This window comes from Parambassis ranga, chromosome 2, assembly GCF_900634625.1.
Source record: "Parambassis ranga chromosome 2, fParRan2.1, whole genome shotgun sequence".
Lineage (NCBI taxonomy): Eukaryota > Metazoa > Chordata > Actinopteri > Ambassidae > Parambassis > Parambassis ranga.
In genome coordinates, this window is record NC_041023.1 from 24,251,912 (window position 1) to 24,270,633 (window position 18,722).

The 18,722-nt window shown below is 43.5% G+C and overlaps 1 protein-coding gene across 6 annotated transcripts in view; it reads left to right on the top strand.

Moving 5' to 3' along the window:
- anks1b (ankyrin repeat and sterile alpha motif domain containing 1B) overlaps positions 1–18,722 on the top strand; it is a 169,154-nt gene that overhangs the window by 132,032 nt on the left and 18,400 nt on the right. For all 6 annotated transcript variants that reach the window (XM_028422409.1, XM_028422381.1, XM_028422373.1 and 3 more), the window contains 2 exons: positions 3,302–3,400; positions 5,102–5,254. In XM_028422409.1, coding sequence (XP_028278210.1) covers positions 3,302–3,400; positions 5,102–5,254 — 252 coding nt within the window. The remainder of the gene's footprint in view (positions 1–3,301; positions 3,401–5,101; positions 5,255–18,722) is intronic.

Here is an 18,722-nt window from a genome sequence, read left to right on the forward strand (position 1 = left end):
TCATGTGTCTGAGCCAAAACGTTGCACTTGAACACAGCACCAAGTCAATGACCAACCAGCACGTGCAGTGACTGTGTCGACCCTCTACTCAGTAAACAGTGCCTGTGTAGTGATAGTTTTTTGACTTCGTATAGTGCTCTCAATGTATCCCACAATGCATCATGGAAAGTAGTGTACAATGGTCCCCAACAATATAGCCTCAGGTGCAATATTTACTTACTAGCTGCTGGTGATACAACATGTTTTACAAGTAAATATGGGATTGATGATGCAGAAAAAATGATGTGAGCGTGTGTGACCTCACACATAGCCACCATGTTCTGCTGTTCGTCCCAGCAGGTGATCAGGAGTCTGTATTTGATCTGTGGATGTTTCAACTTTTCACTCTCACCACGTGCAGACTGGTTGGTCTTCAGTTTGTTGGTTCCAGCTGCCATGTTGTTGTGAAAATATTTGTGTATTTGAATGTCCAGATGACATTGAGGTGAGGAGAACCTTCACACGCTGCATGACAACACCAGCAGAGATGAGGAGGAATCTGATGCAGTATCATGCATGGTGTGTTCACTCTCACCTGCAACAAAAACAGCAGACACACTCTCTGAGCTTGTAGAAATCTGTTGGATTTAGTGGTTTCATTTAACACAATGAAATAAAAGAGCAAAGCCAAGGGAAAGCAGAGGTGTTTACTGAAATGAATGGGTGTGCAGAACTCAAGCTGGCAGCAGAAGTTAGAGGATAGAGTGTCATGAATTACTGCAGTGTGCACCGGATACCAGCAGATAACTACAAAGGCAGCAGATACATTATTAAGAATGAACCTAGTCAATATCCATATTTCATTTCAATATAGTACCTCTAATCCTCCTCATCAAGAAGTTTATTCTGGAAGAAACTTGCGTCTCTGCTTCGTTACACAGGCGGAGAGGAACCAAAAAGAATTTGAATCAGAGACGGAAAAGTGCAAGTGAGGATAGAGCATGGAAGGTTTGAATAGTAAGTCAGAGAGATGCAACAAAGTAATGAGAGAAGAAGGAAAGCCGCTTTGATAGCAGAGCAAGAAAGGACGGCAAAGGACTGAGAGCAAAGAGGCGAGGGAGGACTGCGCCCATGAAAGGAGCGGAGACACAGCCGTATGATTTGCATCACTCGCCGGGGCCTGTGAGCGCCAGTAATGGCTGAATACAGAACATCAGTTTTAGCTCCATCTCTAATCTTGCTTCAGCCCCCCTGCCACTGAGCATGAATTTAATTTGTGTGTGTGCTGACCCACCATGGGGCGGCTGTTAAGTGATGTGGTGGCAGGCTGTGCTAATTGTATCAGCACACTGTTAGTGCTGCATATCAATATGTATTGTTAGCATGATGCACGTTTACTGTCAGAATACGGGATAAACAATGAAGCATTAAAAAGGGAAAGAGCTGAGCCAGGACTGTGCTGATGTATTCAGGGGGTTTTTATCCCCTGATCCATCATGGGCTCCTGCATGTGGCAGATGTAGGGCAAACGCATTGTTAAGACAGAAAGGGAAACAGGTGGAGAAAGAGGCAGAGCAAACATTAAGGAACTCCATCTTTCTGTATCAGAAGCCCAACAGGGAGCAATTAGTCATGTTTCTGAATGCCCCACCCCCCCACCCCCAACGCTCCAGCTCTGTGACTCATTACTCTGCTGTGAAGTTGTAGCGTGGTGACTCCACTGCCTGCTCTGTGCTCCATTAATCAGCCTGGGAGCTGATCTATGAACCACGCTCTGCTCACAGAAGTTGGTGAAAAGTGTGTGTCGAAGCTAAAAGTTTAGCCGCAGACAGTTGGTTCAGTGACGCAGCAGCAGAGAGCACAGTGAAAAGCATTATAAAAGAAGATGTTTTGGATGATTTTTAATTTTGCAGAGCTTTAAAACTTGTGAAATCGGACTGTAAAACATCATAGTTGACTCAAAAGTCAAATGTTTTGACTTTTAATTTAAGGGAAATGTGATTTCATGCTTTCATGCACGTATTTCAGCTTTCCTCTATTAGGGTGTTAGTAAAAATTATGAGACATTTCCACCGTTGTCTTATTTAAATGAGGATGAATCAGTCGTCTGAAGCAGCTCTGATCATCAGCAGTAAAATCCTCGTGCTCCTCTGTGACCGCTGTCCCCTCACTTCACTTTTATCTGTGGACGCAGACTGAGCTTCTTTATGCAGAGAATCGTGTTCAGGAAGCTGCAGTGAAAACTTCACTGTTTCCTATCTGCAGTGAAAATGTGACAGCCTGAGAGCGGAGCGTCCTTTTGGAGGACGTGGTGGTCCCTAGAGTCACCTGGAACTGAAATAGGAGAGAAAAAAGGCAGATATCTGGTATCTACCTGTGCTCTTCCTCCTCATTCCTGGATGTTTATCTGTGTTATTAGTTGGACCAGATGGAGTGTAATCCTTCACTCCTGTGTGCTGTGGGTCAGATCTGAGTTCGCCCGGTCACACAGTCCCTCTCTTCATTCTGCTGATTCCTTTGCTTTACTTCTCACTGCTGTCACAGTCTCTGGCCGTCTACCTGCACACTGCATCCCTCCTTTCCTTTAATTATCTGTCTGCATGAGGACCCTCTCGCTCTCTGTAGAGGAAACATGACTTATGGCTTCCCATCAGACTAATTAAAGGTGAAACTCTGTACGATGCTCACACGTCTTAAATGAGAGGATCAGACTTGATTTCCTAATATTGTTGAGACCTGGGTGGTTCACTGTATCGACAGAAAGCCACTGTGTTTGGTTTCCTGTCCAGCCTATTAAGCATTTGTGAAGTCTGATGGAGGGTGATGAGGTCAGGACAGACAAGGCAAACTGTGAAGATCATTTCATTGAGCTTTTATTGTGCTGACAAACACCCCATCTAAATCCTCATTATCTGCTCTATGGAAGTTTGAATTGTTAGTCTGGAAACAGGAACATGTTCAGGACATTTTCCACTGATGTGTCCATAAAATGTCAGAATACACCGATTGATTAATATGATCATCAGCTGCAGATCTATGCATCTATGCATTGAGATTTCCAGCTAAAGCTACAAACGGTGTCCATTTACTTTTGATCACATTATGTTTATAGCTAACAAATGGCCACATTTCTGGTTGTCAGAAGAATCAGACTAAAATCCAAATAATAAGCTAAACTTGTTCCGCAGAGCATGCAACAAAAAAAACGAAAATGCAAACCAGAAGGAAAGCTCAGTGCCTGGCTGCCATGTTTTTTTTTGGTGAAATATCACTCAGTTGTTGCACAAACACTAACCTTGTGTGTTGTTGTCATGCTTTGCAGGGCAGCAATGTGGTGGAGGACCAGGACCTGCTGGAAATTGGAATCCTCAACTCTGCCCACAGACAGCGCCTCCTGCAGGCCATACGACTGCTGCCCAGGGTCAGTACTGCACATCCTCAAAAGATGTTTGCAACAAGCTTCACTGCCATTTTTGTTTTGCTGCATTAGGCAGCAGCTGCTCTCAATCATTTTTGTTTAATGTAAAATTTAGTAAATCCTCTGTTACATTTGTGTTTCTGTGTGATATAACTCTCTGTGGGTGGTTTGGATTTCTCTCTGCATGTTGGGCTGAATACTTGATGCCAGAGAGAACAGAGGGATTCAATGAAAGACGCACTGAGCAACATTAGTGCAGCTTCCAAAGCACGTCAAATTAAACGAGGCAAGAATCTGGTGAATCCTTCCACAGTGGCTTAAATTTGTATGACAAAGGATGTGTGTGCATGCTGCTGCTGTATGTTACAAATGTGTGTGTGTGAATCAAACGTGTGGGACAGAGAAATAAGAAATCCTTTGATTTCCGGTCAGTATTTTGCTCCTCTCATCCCCGCTTAACTCTTCCAAACACTATAGAAGATGAGACCTTTTCTGTTGTTTACAGCCCCCTCACAGACACACAAACACATGCTGAAGGTGGAGGTTGTGTGTTGCTTGTTAAAAGCGCTGTCTGAAGCTGTTTGGCTTTCAGAAGCTTCTTAGTATGAGCAGTTACCCTCTTTCCTTATGGTGTTTTATTCTTTAGTAAAAGTTTGAGGAGCACTCCTGAAGCGTCCTCACCTCTCTCCTTCTGGCCCCTGCTCAACAGTCCAATGTCAGAAATACAGGAAGTGTGCAGGGGGTCAGGATCTGTACAGTCATTAGAGCACAGCTGCTTATTGTTATAAAGCTGGGGACTAACAGACTGGCTTCAGCAGATATTTGTATGATGACTGAAACACTGCAGTTTAAGGGGTAGACAGACATGCCAGTTGGTGGCAGTAATGCATCAACTTGTTGTTTACCAACTTTGTCCATTGTCGTCCAAAAAATGGGCGACTGTCGGTTCACTTTGTCGCCACTCTCCCACACTTGCTGTTCACCATTGTTGTCCTCGGCTGTTAGCAAGACATGTTTGCAGTTGGGTCGTGATCAGTTCACCCCACCCGACTGCCTCTAGATCCAGCTCAAAACATTCAAACACGTTTGAGTGACTGTGACTGAGGTCGGGTCTGCTTCCCTCACACTAACAGATTGAGCGGCCATCACAGGTTAAACCTTGTAGTATGTCCTCAGTTTAAGGTGCAAGACAAGAGATAAAGTTCCCTAAGCTGTTTTGTATGAACACTAAATGGTGCGTCCCCATCATTAAGACAAAGTGTGTCTTTTTAGATTTGTGAAATGATCAATATTTCACAGGACAGTTCAAACAGGTCAAAAGAATTACTTGTGTCTCGCCAGTGTATTGTTCTGGAATTAGGAGCCACTGCAGTCCACTTCCAAGGCTCCTTTAAATATGGCTGATGAGTGCGTCCTGCATTCATTCAAAGGCTGTAGGACTCTCTACACTGAACTCTAAGTGATGAAGGAGTAAACCTTTTAATATAAATATCAACTGCAGGTTGCTAAGTGACAGGAACAGCACATCATGAGAGGCGGGAATCTTCTACAGACTATCCTAGTTGGTGCATCCTTGCCAGCAGACCTCTGTAGATGGTGTCCTTCAGAGGATGTAGTCCCTCAGCTGGGACACAGTATTTTGTGTTATCCTTCACTCAATCCCAGGAAAAAGTGTAAAGAAATCTCCGTCTCTCTTGTGTAAAGGTTCGGCCTATCGGCTACGATGGCAACAACCCCACATCTGTGGCAGAGTGGCTGGAGTCTTTGGAGCTGGGCGACTACACCAAGTCTTTCCTCATCAATGGTTACACCTCCATGGAGCTGGTCAAAAAGATCTGGGAGATCGAGCTCATCAATGTAAGTGATGATCCTTTCTATTTTTGCCTCCTCCAGCAGTGCAGAGAAAAACAAATTTGAAAGGAAGTTTAAAATGAAAAAGCATCTCAGGGAGCTCCTCTCAGTGAGCAGCTGTAGTTAACTTTGAGTCGGCTCCACATGCACCATTTTGCAGCTATAAATACTCACAGCAGCACAAAAAAGCAATAAAAATCAATCCACTGCTGAAAACAGTCCCAAACACACCGCTTCACACTGTATTTACTGAAAACTGCAGCTCTCAGCTGTTTGAGGGAATAATAAAATCAGGTGAGAAAATTACGATTATTGGTGTTTTCTTGGGATTTGTTGACCGATGATATCAGTCTCTCACTTCAGTCATTTACAATAAGGTCAAACAGACACCTTTAGGCCAAAACAAATCGAGGTTATAAAAGATATAATCAGAGGAGGCAGCTGCTCATCCTTCACCTTGGTGACAGAATGAATTTGTATCGCCTGGTCAGTGCGTTCCTCCACACATCGGCGTCAGCACTCGGTTCCGTCCTTTGGCTTCTCACCCAAAACAAGTCAATGTGAAAACTTCCTTTTGTGGAAACGATGCCAAGGCCGTGCTGTGGAGAATGCCCACCAGGCATTTCTTCTCATTACTGAGCACTGCGTGCAGAGAATTCGAACAGGAGTTTTCTGTTGTATCTTCACCTCTTTCTTCATGCGTTTTATTTTCAGTGATACATCAGGCAGCTGCTGAACCCTCTCCTTCTGTAAATATTAGTGATAACACCAGCTGACATTTTAGCTCCTGGGTTGTCACAAGCAGCGCAGGTTTATGATTCAATTTTTACCGACATTAAATCTTCACTAGAGACGGGATTTACTGCAGCCTGATCTCATCGGACCGATGTGCTCTTTTGATGCTGCAAGTGTAACGAAATCAAGCTCGATTGCAAAGGGGCGCCCGTCTGGCTGTGTTCAATGAGTGAGAGGAGAGACGGTGGAGGGGTGGGGTGGGGGTTTACTTCCCCAGCGGTGGATAAAGTGATAAAGTGATGAGTGATCAGCTGGAGGAGGTGGAGAGGGAGTTATATAAGCATGTGGGAAGCAAGATGTTTCATAGCGCTGGGGATACCGCCCACATGCCGCGCTGCTGTGTGTGTGTGTCTGCTGCATATGTGCGGTAGGAAATGTGTTAATGTATGACTCTTAAGACGAGCTCTACCTCAGTGTGCTTTCTGTGATGGAAGCCTTAATGAGGTGCGGATTCATTTTAGACCTTCATGTGCATGTAAATTAAAACATTGTGCAGCTGCCTGTTCCTGAGTGAAGCCACTAGAGGCTGCACAAGCACGCATGCACAGTCTGAGCTCTGGAATGGGTTCACATACAGCATACAGGTATGTTATAAACTATAGTAAACTCAGCTTTGTGGTAACAGTGACACAAATAGAGAAAATAGAGATAGACTACAGGGTGTTGGTGCTGTTGAAGGAGGTTTTAATGCGAACCAGGTACCAGAGTGATGAGAACAAATAGAAAATAGATATATTGGTCTGAAATTTTGTTATTGTGAATGGTCTAAAATTGTAGCAGATGTTCTGTCAGAATAGACACATCTTGCAAACCATCCTGCAGTCTGCACCAACACAAGGCTCATTCAGATTCAAGGAAAAATATCAGTGCGCCAGGCAAACCAGCAGACTTTACCATCATCTGATGTCGCATAGTTATTATGAGAGTACAGATAAGGCACTTTAAACACAAGAACTGTTGCAAGAACTGTTTTGTCAACAGTGTACAAATTTGATGCTCCAAAGTGTCAGTAATGTTCAGTTCACAGCATGTACTAAGTGGAAAAGTCTATGTTTTTTAAACCCAAACTGTAGCCTTCAGAAAATGTAGATTTAAATCGGTCCCAGTACGCATGCACTGCACAGCTGCATGAGGAGGACTGCAGTTCCGATGTTCAGATGCTCGTGTCAGGAGGATTAACACAGAGTAAATTAAGATTCAGCTAAAAGGCTCGTTTAATAGCAGCTCAGGCTCTGATAAAGAAATACGACACTGCACAGTTAGACACTTACAGCACGTCATCCAGGAACATCGCATGACCTGTACAGCCGATCTGTGACTCATCACGTGGATGTAATGTTTCTTATTGATCTTATGCGACTGTGTGTGTGTGTGCAGATTGTACTCTAATAGCTGTGCAGCACTGCAGTGGCAACTGAAGCAGTCTCTGGGGTGATGAAGAGGTCACTCCTCCACCTGAGTGGGATGTGATTGTCAGGAGGTGGTGCAGAGAGATTGTGGTGTGAGATTTAAACAGATTGAAGGACACATGGATATAAGATACATGAGGTAGAGGAGGAGGAGGAGGAGAGAGACGCTTTGATGTAATCGGCAGGTAATCGCTATCGGCAACAGATGCTGTGGTGTCCACGGAGACAGAGCATTGTTGGAGCATTAGAAAATAGAAGGTTACAAGTGTGTGTGTCCTTTTGATTGGACACATATGTGCAGTCCTGCTGTTGTGGGATTAGAGGAGCATCTCAAAACACCTTTTAATCCTGCCTGTCTGCACACACACACACACTGACACAGAAGATACTGCAGAGCGAGCAGATGCATCTCTCACTCTGCAGTGTGTGTGTGTGTGTGTGTGTAAAGCTGTGGCATCAAGGTGTAGACTGACTCATCTGAGCCACACCTGACAGATAATCCCAGTTTACTGAATATGAAGTTGTTTTTGTGTTGTGTTATCATTGTGTAAGAGATCATGGTTTATGTCTTAACATATCATATATCCCACAACATGTAAGCCCCCACCCAGCATGTATTTTACACTCTTTTATGAATAATCTGCCCCCTCCAAAAATGCATATACAGTTCATACAGTGCTATTATTGGTGGCCGGCTGTGACAGTTAGTTAGTACAGTGAGAAGGAAGTCAAAAGCCTTAGGACCTGTAATGAACACTGATTAAATCAGACTTTAAATTATTAAATTGATATTAATCATTTATAAGTATTCATTATTAAAATTGGTGGACTTAGTGTGCACACTCTGCTCATAATTGGACTTTTTTGTGTTCAGGTTTAACAAATCACTGTCCTCTCTACGTGCTTAGATCATTTGCTTTCACCTGTACCACCAAAGTGACTCATGAATGTCTTAATTGAGCAGAGTTTTTTTAAGTAAATTGAGTGGAAATATGAAACGTGAGGAGGTTACAGCTTCTTTGCTCCCTTCCTCCCTGTCCGACCTGGTTTGTTAGCGGTCTGCCGGCCCTATTTGAATGTCTTTTGGGAGCTGTTATTTCCTCACGCATTTAGAGAGTTATGTCGGGTGCTTGAAAATGTTAATACTGGAAAGACTTAATGACTCCATAAGCCAGCTTTTAATATCACAATTCTCCTGGTAAAATTTTATCTATCTCAAGAATCATTGATGATCTTTGCTCTTCAAAGCTTCAGGGCTTTTTCAGGACAATCTGAAGTGAATCCAGAACGACTGGAACACATTAAAACACACTCACAAAGAGTATTTTTCCAGTTAGATGTGAGTTATCTGGTTATCTTGTTAAATAAACGGACACTGTGACATCCATATTCATGTCCCTGCAGTGCAGTCAGAGACACAGGCATGTCTTGTAAACATCCACACGGTGGCGCTGCCGCCTCTCGGTTCAGTTGAGAAACAACGACTGCATCAAAAACCACCAAATTGCTCTCAAGTCCTCAGAGACCTCCGGCTGAAGCAGTTCGAAATAGATTTACTTTTGGAACACCGTGTTCACGGTGGCTCACTGCAGACTCTTTCTGCTCCTTAAAGGACAATTCTGTTAATGTTTTCTAGATGAGTGGACCCCGATATCAGAGGAGGGAGCCTCTGTGTGTGTGTTGTCCTTTGTTACCTGTGTATTGTTCTGAAATTAGAAAGTGTTCGAAGGTCAGAGATAATAGAAAGTTGTATGAACTTTGTTTGTCAGACTTCTATCTGACACCGTGTATGATTGATTATACAGAGGGGTGATTGATACATCCATGGCCTCTCATTACATGCAGATAAAGTTCCACTCTCTGAGTATTCTAACTTTTGTGGTGTTTATGTTTCGGGTCATTTTGGGGAAATGGCAATTCAGCAATGTCTGAGAATCCACAGGGAAGATGGCTGCTGTCCAGAAATGTGGATTTGAACTCATCTGACACCCTCAGACTACGACGTTTTCCTCAAGATGAAGGTGGAGCTCAGTGAAGGATCAGACTTATCTATCCCTCTTGTTAAAGTAATTTCTAACAGTAGCTGTGGGATCAGTGTGGTCCAGTAAAAAGTACAATTCAATTCAAGTCAATTTTATCTGTACAGCGCTTTTTACAGCGCAGTCGGTTGGGTAGAGGAGGAGAAGAAAAGGTAGACAGGACAGATTGGGAACTGCTCAGTGGATCATGTTTGTCCCCCGACAGTGTAGGCCTATAGCAGCATAGCTATGCTAAAAGTTAAGAGTTTATCGGCCCTGTGCTACCTGTGGCTGAAGCCATATCAACAACTGACTGTAGCTATACCTAACTAGTTATAAACCTTACTAAACAGAAAGGTTTTAAGCCTGGTCTTAAAGGTGGAGGTGGTGTCTGCCTCCTGCACCCAAGTTGGAAGCTGGTTCTTTAGTAGAGGTGCCTGATAGCTAAAGGCTCGTCCTCCCATTCTGCTTTTATTTACAAAATACCCCAAATATTGTGCTTTAGTAGCTCCGGTTGTGTTTACCGCACTCCATAAATTACCCTTCTGATGGCTCCTGACCCTCAGGTCGGCTACCACCAACCACCTTCCATATCACAGGGGTGCTCAGCTGGTCACACAGAGTCTGTCTGGATGATGAATCTCTGGTTCGTCATCGTGGCCCGCCTCTGGTTGTACAGTGTACAGAATGCAGGAAAAGCTTCCTCATGCGTGTGAAGGCCTGCTGGTGTGTGTTCACACTGTGTAGGTGTATGTTTGTGTGTGGGTGGCTGGGTGTATACGTGTGTGTGATTCACATACAGTGCAGGGCTTGACTTGTCTGTGCATTCCCCTGTATTATTACAACATGCAGTTTCAGGAAGCACACAAACACACACAACTAGGAATGTGTTGTGAAAACCTCAGATTTACTCTGTGTGTGTGTGTGTGTCTTTGTGAGGAGGGTCCAAAATAAATTTAGAACAGACATGAGAGTTCAGCTTTTCTTCTTGTACCAATTGTACTTGGTTACCATGACAGCTACTCGTTACCATAGCGACTGTGCACTTAGTATAAAATGAACTAAAATGTGTGTGAGTGTGTGTACTGAATTGCCTTTTTCTTGAGACAAATCCAAATACTGTGTGTGTGTCATATTTCTGTGCTTATCACCTCCTTTGTCACCTCTCCAAATGGACAGATTGTCTCACATCCCAACACCAGATGGTTCCTGCATTCGTTAGACACTGCAGGATTGTATACCTCATACAATAGAACCTACACACACACACACACATGCATGAAGAGAGTTATGTATGCATCCACACTTGTGTTAATTAGTTTACCTATCCATGAGTTTTCACACCAGACAACATGTACATGTGTGATACAACATGTTTTTTTTCAGTGTGTGTCTTCCTCCCTGACGTGTTCAGATGTGTGAGGAGACTGTGTTGTATGTGTGAAAAGGTAGTGTAGTAGCTGGTGTTAATGTGTGTGTGTGTGTGGGCAGATTTGCCTCAGGACTGCAGTGTACTTCAGCGTCCCAGCCTGCTGATATCGCTCTCCTGCAGCCTTATTTGGAGGTTTGCACTTCCTGTTGTATCACTCACCGGGCTGCAGATAGTGTGGGAGGCATCAGGAGAGAATGTGTGTGACCCCTCAGTGTACCCTGCTCCTTTCTGCTGAAGAGCTGCCTCTGCTTCTTGATAAATCTGTGGGCATTAACAGGAGTGGATCAATCACTGACTATAGATTGATTACTTGGAGCGGTATGTTTAGTAAGGCCAACAGGTTGGTCAGTGATGATTTCAAACACAGAAGCTTTAGGGCTTCCTTTCAATTGATTATTTAGTGTATAATATTGAGACAAACCATGTTTATTATTACTTTTCGGGGCAAATACCAGCACAGATAATTAGAGAGCAAAACGCATACATTGACCAAAAATTTAAACCAAAACTTATACATAAACTTCAATGCTGAGCATTAACTTAACTAACACAGTAGAGAGCATAAGTCAGTTGTTGACGGGGTTATTAGATGCTGTCGCTGACATGTGCTGCAGACACTGCTGGCAGTGCTGTAAAAAGAGGAACGCATGCTGCTGGACAAACAGAGCATTGACAACACTTATCAATGAGTCACAATCATCTTTATTTCATTCTTTATGTCCTGCAAAGACTGCAAAAATCACATTGTATAAAATCAGTTTTAAACCCCATTTACACCAAGAAAACAGACAAATGAATGTTACACAGTACAGAGACCAAAGGGTTCCTATAACACAAACATGGAATAGAGAAGGTATTGATGCAGGATTCAAGTGTTACTGAACACTTTTCACAGTGGAGACAATAAGAAGGGGTCACGCTCTATCTTTAGTTTACCCCACCGGACCACTCAAGTAGACCCTCGTGAAGACAGGAATAGCCAGAATGACGTCAAGCTTCTTAGGTTGGATTTCATTTATGTGAGACTTGCTGTTACAAATATATACATATACACACACACGTACATAAACACATAAATATAAAGCGACACACATGGACTGTGTCCTTCACTCGGTTTGTAGCATTATAAGATATACATACTATAAAATCCTGCTCAGTGAGCAGGATAGAAATCCCTGAGGCCTTAAGGAAGAGGGAAATAATGATCAGGTAAATGGGAATGTTCTCTGCTCTGAGACACTTCCTGTCAAATGTCTAAACATGTCCAAGAAAAATGTGACACCCTGAAGATTAAAAGCTCCGAGTGGAAGGTGTTCTTTAGTCCCCTTCATGTTCTACATAGACAAACATTTGATTGGCTCACATGTCTCCTGGTTGGTGGGTGGGGGTCATGGTGCTCTGAAAGGTGCTGACTATTTCCTGAAACATTCTCCAACACTCATAAAAAAATGGGAGGGAATAAAAAAAAAAGATTCATGGGATCAAGTGTTTGTGTCCAAAAAGTAGAGGTTCAAATCAGTCGGCTCACCGCAGGGAACCACCTGCAGTTATGAACTGATTGTTTGAAGTGATTTACCAAGCTCCTCACCTGCCAAGTATTTCTTGAAAGCCCATTCAAAGGACAACAGAGGCTCATTTCAGCAGATTTTAATTGAGTTGAGTCCTTATGACGGTTTCATCAGTGCAGAGTCTGTTTTTTGGTAATTTCAGGAATTTCGGGTGTGATATTTTGTACCAAATTGCATCAAAAGCACAATGTTATTGCCTTTATTCGCAGGCTGGCTGGATCTTTATATTTATCACCTATTTACCGTGCTGATGTTAGAGTGTACGTCCCAAAATATCCAACGATTTCTGCGCAAAAAGTAGGTAAAAGAACTCAAAGCTGCAGCTCCTATTTTATTGTAAAAATGTTCATATAATAGTGATGATACTACTCTCAAACATGCAAACTTACACTCCTTGCGAGCACAAGCTTGTCTCACTACAGGCTCAGTGTCTCCATAGTGATGAGAGAGAGAGGAGGGGGAGGAGGATGAATGTAAACTGGGTAGGGAGAGAGAGAGAGAGAGCAGCGAGTGTGTGTGTGTGTGTAAAGAGAGAGAGCTCAGGCAGAGACATGTAGGAGATGTAGTCTGGCTGCCGCAAGCTGAAGAAAGAGGAGGAGTTGTTGAGCGCTGGAAATCTGCAGAGAAAGTCAGGGTGAGAGAAAGAGGGAGACAAAAGCTGGTGGTGAGGAGGCGAGGAGTGAAGCTAGGACGGTGTGGATAACAAGAACAGGCAGGCAGAAGGAAGACGAGCTCAGGAGGAAGCTGAGGAGAACAGCCTGAAGTCATTTGGAATAAGTCCGGTCTTGGGAAGAGGTGGGTGAACTGGTTTGTGAGATGAGCTCTGATCCTTTTGTTCCTGTGCTTGCTGTTGTTTTGTGCATCATTTCATCTTTATACGTTCAGTGAGGCTGAGGTGATTACAACACATGAAGTGGGTCCGTGATGCTCAATCAACACTGCTGACTGAGCTCATTTTCTGGCTGTGTAAGTGTGTGTGTGTGTGTGTGTGTGTGTGCGTGCGTGCAGGTGTTTTTGTGTGTGGGAGTCGGTTCTCGATCCACCTGAAAGAGTGAGCTGCATGCTGAAGTACCACAAACAGACTCTGCACTGATGAAACAGTCATAAGGACTCGAGTCACGGCTCTTCTTTTTGTCTTCGGCTTTCACATTTTTGTAAATGACCTTCTCAGTTGCGTAACACACTTAGCTCTGACCACGTTGTCACGTCTGTACTTGTCACTTTCTAAAATCTTAAGTGAGTTTTCAGTTCCAGAAACCTGCCACTAACTTGTCTCTAGCTGGAGTTACAACTACCACAATCAAATCCAATCTTAAAGCCAACTGCTGCTCTAATTTATGTCCTTTCCTTATTTGCATTTACTAACATACTCCTACAAATTGGTGAGAGAATCTGGGACAAGACTGAGAAAGAATGTAGTAGCTGGAAGCAGGGATGTTGTGAGGCTTCAGGTTTGCCTGCAGGGCTCAACATAGCGATCCATATTTAACTGATAATCACTATGCATGAGAGAAACTGTAAACATCTATTAGCAACAGGGGGCTACGCTTGCTGTCAAGTGATGACTGTTTTCAAATCTTTAATCAAAGCTTTCACACCCGGGCTGTTACATGTCAAGACTCAAGATAGCGTGAAGCAATCTTACATTTCTACATCTTTAAATCCACTAATACTAAGCAGCCTATGTGAAATCTTCCAGCCTGTGTGAACGTGTTTTTTTAGGTTGACACTGAAAGTATGAGACTGTTAAAGGAAGGTAAATGAAGACCATGTGGGAGGTAAACAGAGGGAAGAATGAGGCAGGTCCCAGCAGGAGGACAGAGACACAGAAGTATTTTTCTTGGCCCAGCTGTTGAAGAACAGACCAGACAGACAGACAGAGTTGAGTTGGAAATTCTGCCAATTGCTGTTTACCTCAGACGCCAGCCGATCAATCATAATCCCGCCTCGCCTCCTGTTCGTCGAATCATCACCACGGCGACTCATTGCAATAGATTTCCTCCGTCAGTGACCAGCATTAGTCAGTAGGCAGCGTATAGAAACCGCAGCGTGATGTATGAGGCTGTGAGAGACACTTCACGGACAAAGTCTTTAAATGTGCTTTACAGCTGCTCACTCAGTGGGTTTTATCATTCTAAACATCAGCTCGGTTTGTGTGTCTGCACTGACAGAATGATTCAGAGCATCAACGCTTCTTCTATCAGTTTATTTTCAATGTGTTGACACTTATTTAGGGACGAACTGACTGCAAAGTGGCTCTTTCCATTAGAGCCCAGCAGATTTATCAGACATATCATCAAGATTTGTGTTAACATAGAAACACTGTCCCAGTGCAGACACAGGCAACTACAACTGAACACTGGGAATGTTTTTCTGCATCGGCTTTGGGCGCTGCATCTGTGACACCTTAAAGTGGACAGGCATCTTGGTCTAACTTTAGCCGCACAGAGATGTTTGGCTACCGCAGTGAAAAGTTTGAAACATCAACACACAACAAAAGCAACCTGATCCAAATCCACACATTCTGGCCAGTGTGAGGACCCAGCGCACATTTCCAGCTGTTCCCCCTCCACTCACAGTCATGAGTACACAGCAGGGTCCCATCCAAAGCTGTCCCTCAGCACTGAGTCCACAGACGCACGTATGGCTGCTACAAGCATCCCATTAACCTGCTCTTGTATCTGTAACCTTGTTTCTGCACATAGTGCATGTACTGTATGTTCCACGCTTCACTGACTCTGAGTAGCAGCAGCTGTTGTTTGCAGGTCTACATCCACAAGGTACAAAACAACAACAACGTAAGCATCACTCAGCTGAGAGGCTGCGCTGCTATTTCAGTCTTAACTGTGTTATGTCATGTGATTGTGTGCTAAAACACTAAGTGAGCTGTGTAATTTGATTTCTCTCCATGATACCAAAAAAGACCCTAAAAGAGTGTTTGTTTCTGTGTGATGCATGTTCAGCATGGTGAGTGTCACATGGTCCTGTGTGAGCAGTTCAGAGGTGGATGAAGGCCTTGAAGCATCCACTTCACAGTAGTATTGTGCACTCATAAACACACACAAACATGTGCACAGCTTGGTGCCTGAGGAGAGCTCAGGCTCCTCTGCAGTGTGAAAACTGGTTCCATCATGGAGCTTTGAAGTATTTATTAACCCAGAAAAATGCCACACACACACTCGTGTTATTAGGAGTTCAATTCATGAGCTCATCTGTGTGTGGTGAGCATTGTGTGAGTGTGTGTGCAGAACATGAGATTTGAAAGATCTTGTTTCAGTCTTGATCCTGCAGCATTTGGTTGTGTTTGCACACACACACACACACACACAGTCTGTGCTTCCAGTCATAGTTACAGTTCTCCTGCTATTAATGGAGATATGTCTGTCTCCTCGTAGGCAGGCTTATTAACAACCCGCTCTGATTGGCTGCCTGCTCTCTCAGCAAAGAAACGACTAATCCTATTGGTCCCTGCCGGACATTATTTCTAACGCATCACTCGCAACTCCCCTCCGCTCACAGGGTTGCCAGGCAACCTGTGATTTCTGCTTTTCCCGACACCCCCCACACAATAAGAAGAAAGAAAATCACTTTATATATATTTAAACACACACAGTATTCATATAGGAACTCATCAGAGCTAGTGGTTGGTTGCTTTCTGGGGGTTATAAGTGTGTGTTTGTGAGCGTGTGTGTGTGATTTCAGTTAAATCAATAGTAATCCTTCCACCTGAAAAGCTCCACCTACCAAATAACACACACGCATTAGATAAGGGGTGGAGCGGTGAGAGAATGAGGGAGAGGGAGGTGGCTAGCTGTGATAAAGTGTTCAGGGTTAGAAAAACGTCAATGATCAGGGTGAAAAATGAGACGAGGATTGTTCTTTAAATGTCTCTGTCTTTACACAAAAGCAAGATTTATCACCCCATGCTGGGCATCAGCAGAACTGATGGGTCCAAATTCACCATCTCAGTCTCCATATAAACTCCTGACCACCCTACCAACCAAACTGTGTACAATTTCACTTCAAAATGGCGGATATAAGCGAATGCTTATGCTAAGTTAAGTTATCTGTAACGGTGCTATGTTCTGACTCAAATTCATAATTGAACAGTGAATTGTGTGTGTTGACACAGTGGTTTAGTTGTCGCTCAGCCTGTCATAGAATGTGTCTTATTGTACACCACAAGTGTCCCTCATAAATGTCCCTGTTGTGTTATTGTCTTCAGCAGCAGCTCTGTGTTCATCCACAAAGATGGTTTTCAGACAGACCTGAGCTATTTACTGATCAATAGCAGCACTCTGTTGGCCTGTAATGTATTCTGACCCAGGCAATTTAAGTAAGCTTAGGCCAGTGATTCTTTGAACGGTAAAAATCGATGCAGAATCCTTCAATGGGTTGAAGCTGCTGCCATTAGGAGCTGAAGCTGGAGGGGCCTGCTGATATCACAGAGGTCACAACCTCATAGTCTGCAGGGGGAGAGGTGATTGGTCATATTGACATCACACACTCATTTAGCTGCAGTCTCATCTTTTATCGGGCTGAACTGAGACACTATATATTCTCTGTGAGTGCCTCCATCTTCTACTGGTGGAGTTAAAATGAGGACAAAGTGTGTGAAACGAAAGACGAGAGCAGATGATGAGAGGCGATCTGAGGTGAGGGGAGTATGGACAGAATGTGAGGAAGGAGGATATGAGGGAGATGAAAGGGATAGTTAGACCAGTCGATGTAGATTAAACAGGAGCAAAGAGACTAATGAAAGAATTTTTACTCTCCTCCTTCTCCATCATTAAAACGACGTGCTAGCTTGAGCACAGACAGTGACTGGACTGTTGGCTCCCTCGCCGGGTTTCATGCTCCAGTGAGCCGACCAGCTTCCAACCTCCCCTCCAGTATGAGACACAGAAAAGGTTTTTTGTCTCCGGTGTCCTGAATCAGAGAGGTCGTTGTGAATGTCCCCACATCACTTTCTGCCTGCTGTCACGCTGCTTTTTCTTTCTAATATGCCATGTTGTCATTATTCTGTGATTTTAAAGAGGTCAGTGTGTTCTTATGAGTCGCCCTGAAGTTTACAACGTGATTCAATGACATATGTGATTTGATTTAAAGCAATGAGCTTAAACATCTTAATTCTACTGGGGATAATTTGTATGATTATATTAAATAACTCTGGGTGGAATATGTCGCATAAACACACAAACATTACATTATTTGCGTTGTCTTTTTTCATGTATTTGTTGTAGTAAAGCCACAGAGTGAAGATGGCTGTGAGCAGGCTCAGCTCTGTATGTGTGGTGGCTAATCCGTTAATCAAGCCCATTCAATCTGGGCTAACAGGACTGCTAACAGGATTAGTGCATTGATTGACACACACACACACAGAGGACACAAACATTACGCTCCAGCCAGCTACTGGATGCTAACAGCGCCTCAAATCACTTCATTCTACAGTAATAAAATAAGGAACAGAGGGTTAGTAACCCTCACTGAGTTTCAGCTGCTCAGTGGCAGCACTGCTGTAGAGCAGGAAAATTCAGAGAGGCAATAATGAAATCATGTCACATATCTGAAGCTATTAATAATTTATATTAATATTTTTAAGCTGCAGGAGGAAGGAAAATCTGCAAAAGGAGAGATGTAAGACTATAAATATAATATGTTAATCCAGCTAAACCAGCTAATACAACACAGATTAAGCCAATCAGCACCAGGTGAAGCTCAGGGGTCAGGATCTGGGTTTGTGTAAAGCACCTAGAGACAATTTCAATTGTAAGTGATGCTATATAATAAACTTGGATTGAGGTGAATTAATGCACAGGTGCGTTTGGCATAGCAGAGCAGGCTGCAGTGAAGAGGAGGACGGTGGAGCCTCTGGTGGACACATGTAGCAAGAAGTCTACAATAATCCATCATTTCAGTCGAGTAAATTGACGAGAACCTGCTCCAAATATCACATCAATATCACTTCAAATTATAATCTGTAAGTGAGCGTGCTGGCAGTTTGTCATTAGGTAGCAGTAAACATTATGTCTGTATTTTGTCCAAGCTAGGTTAGCTTAGCTTTTTAGCTGCAGGCAGAGACATGGACAGTCTGACCCATCAGAAGAAGAAGCTGTTCAGCGTGTTTCTTCTCATCAACATTTAGATTTCGTTCTGCCGTCAGCAGCAGTCATATGTTTGCTACATCTGCTCAGCCACAGAAATCCATCTTTTTTTTTCTCCTCCCAGTCGTGGATGTTTTAGCATGCTGTC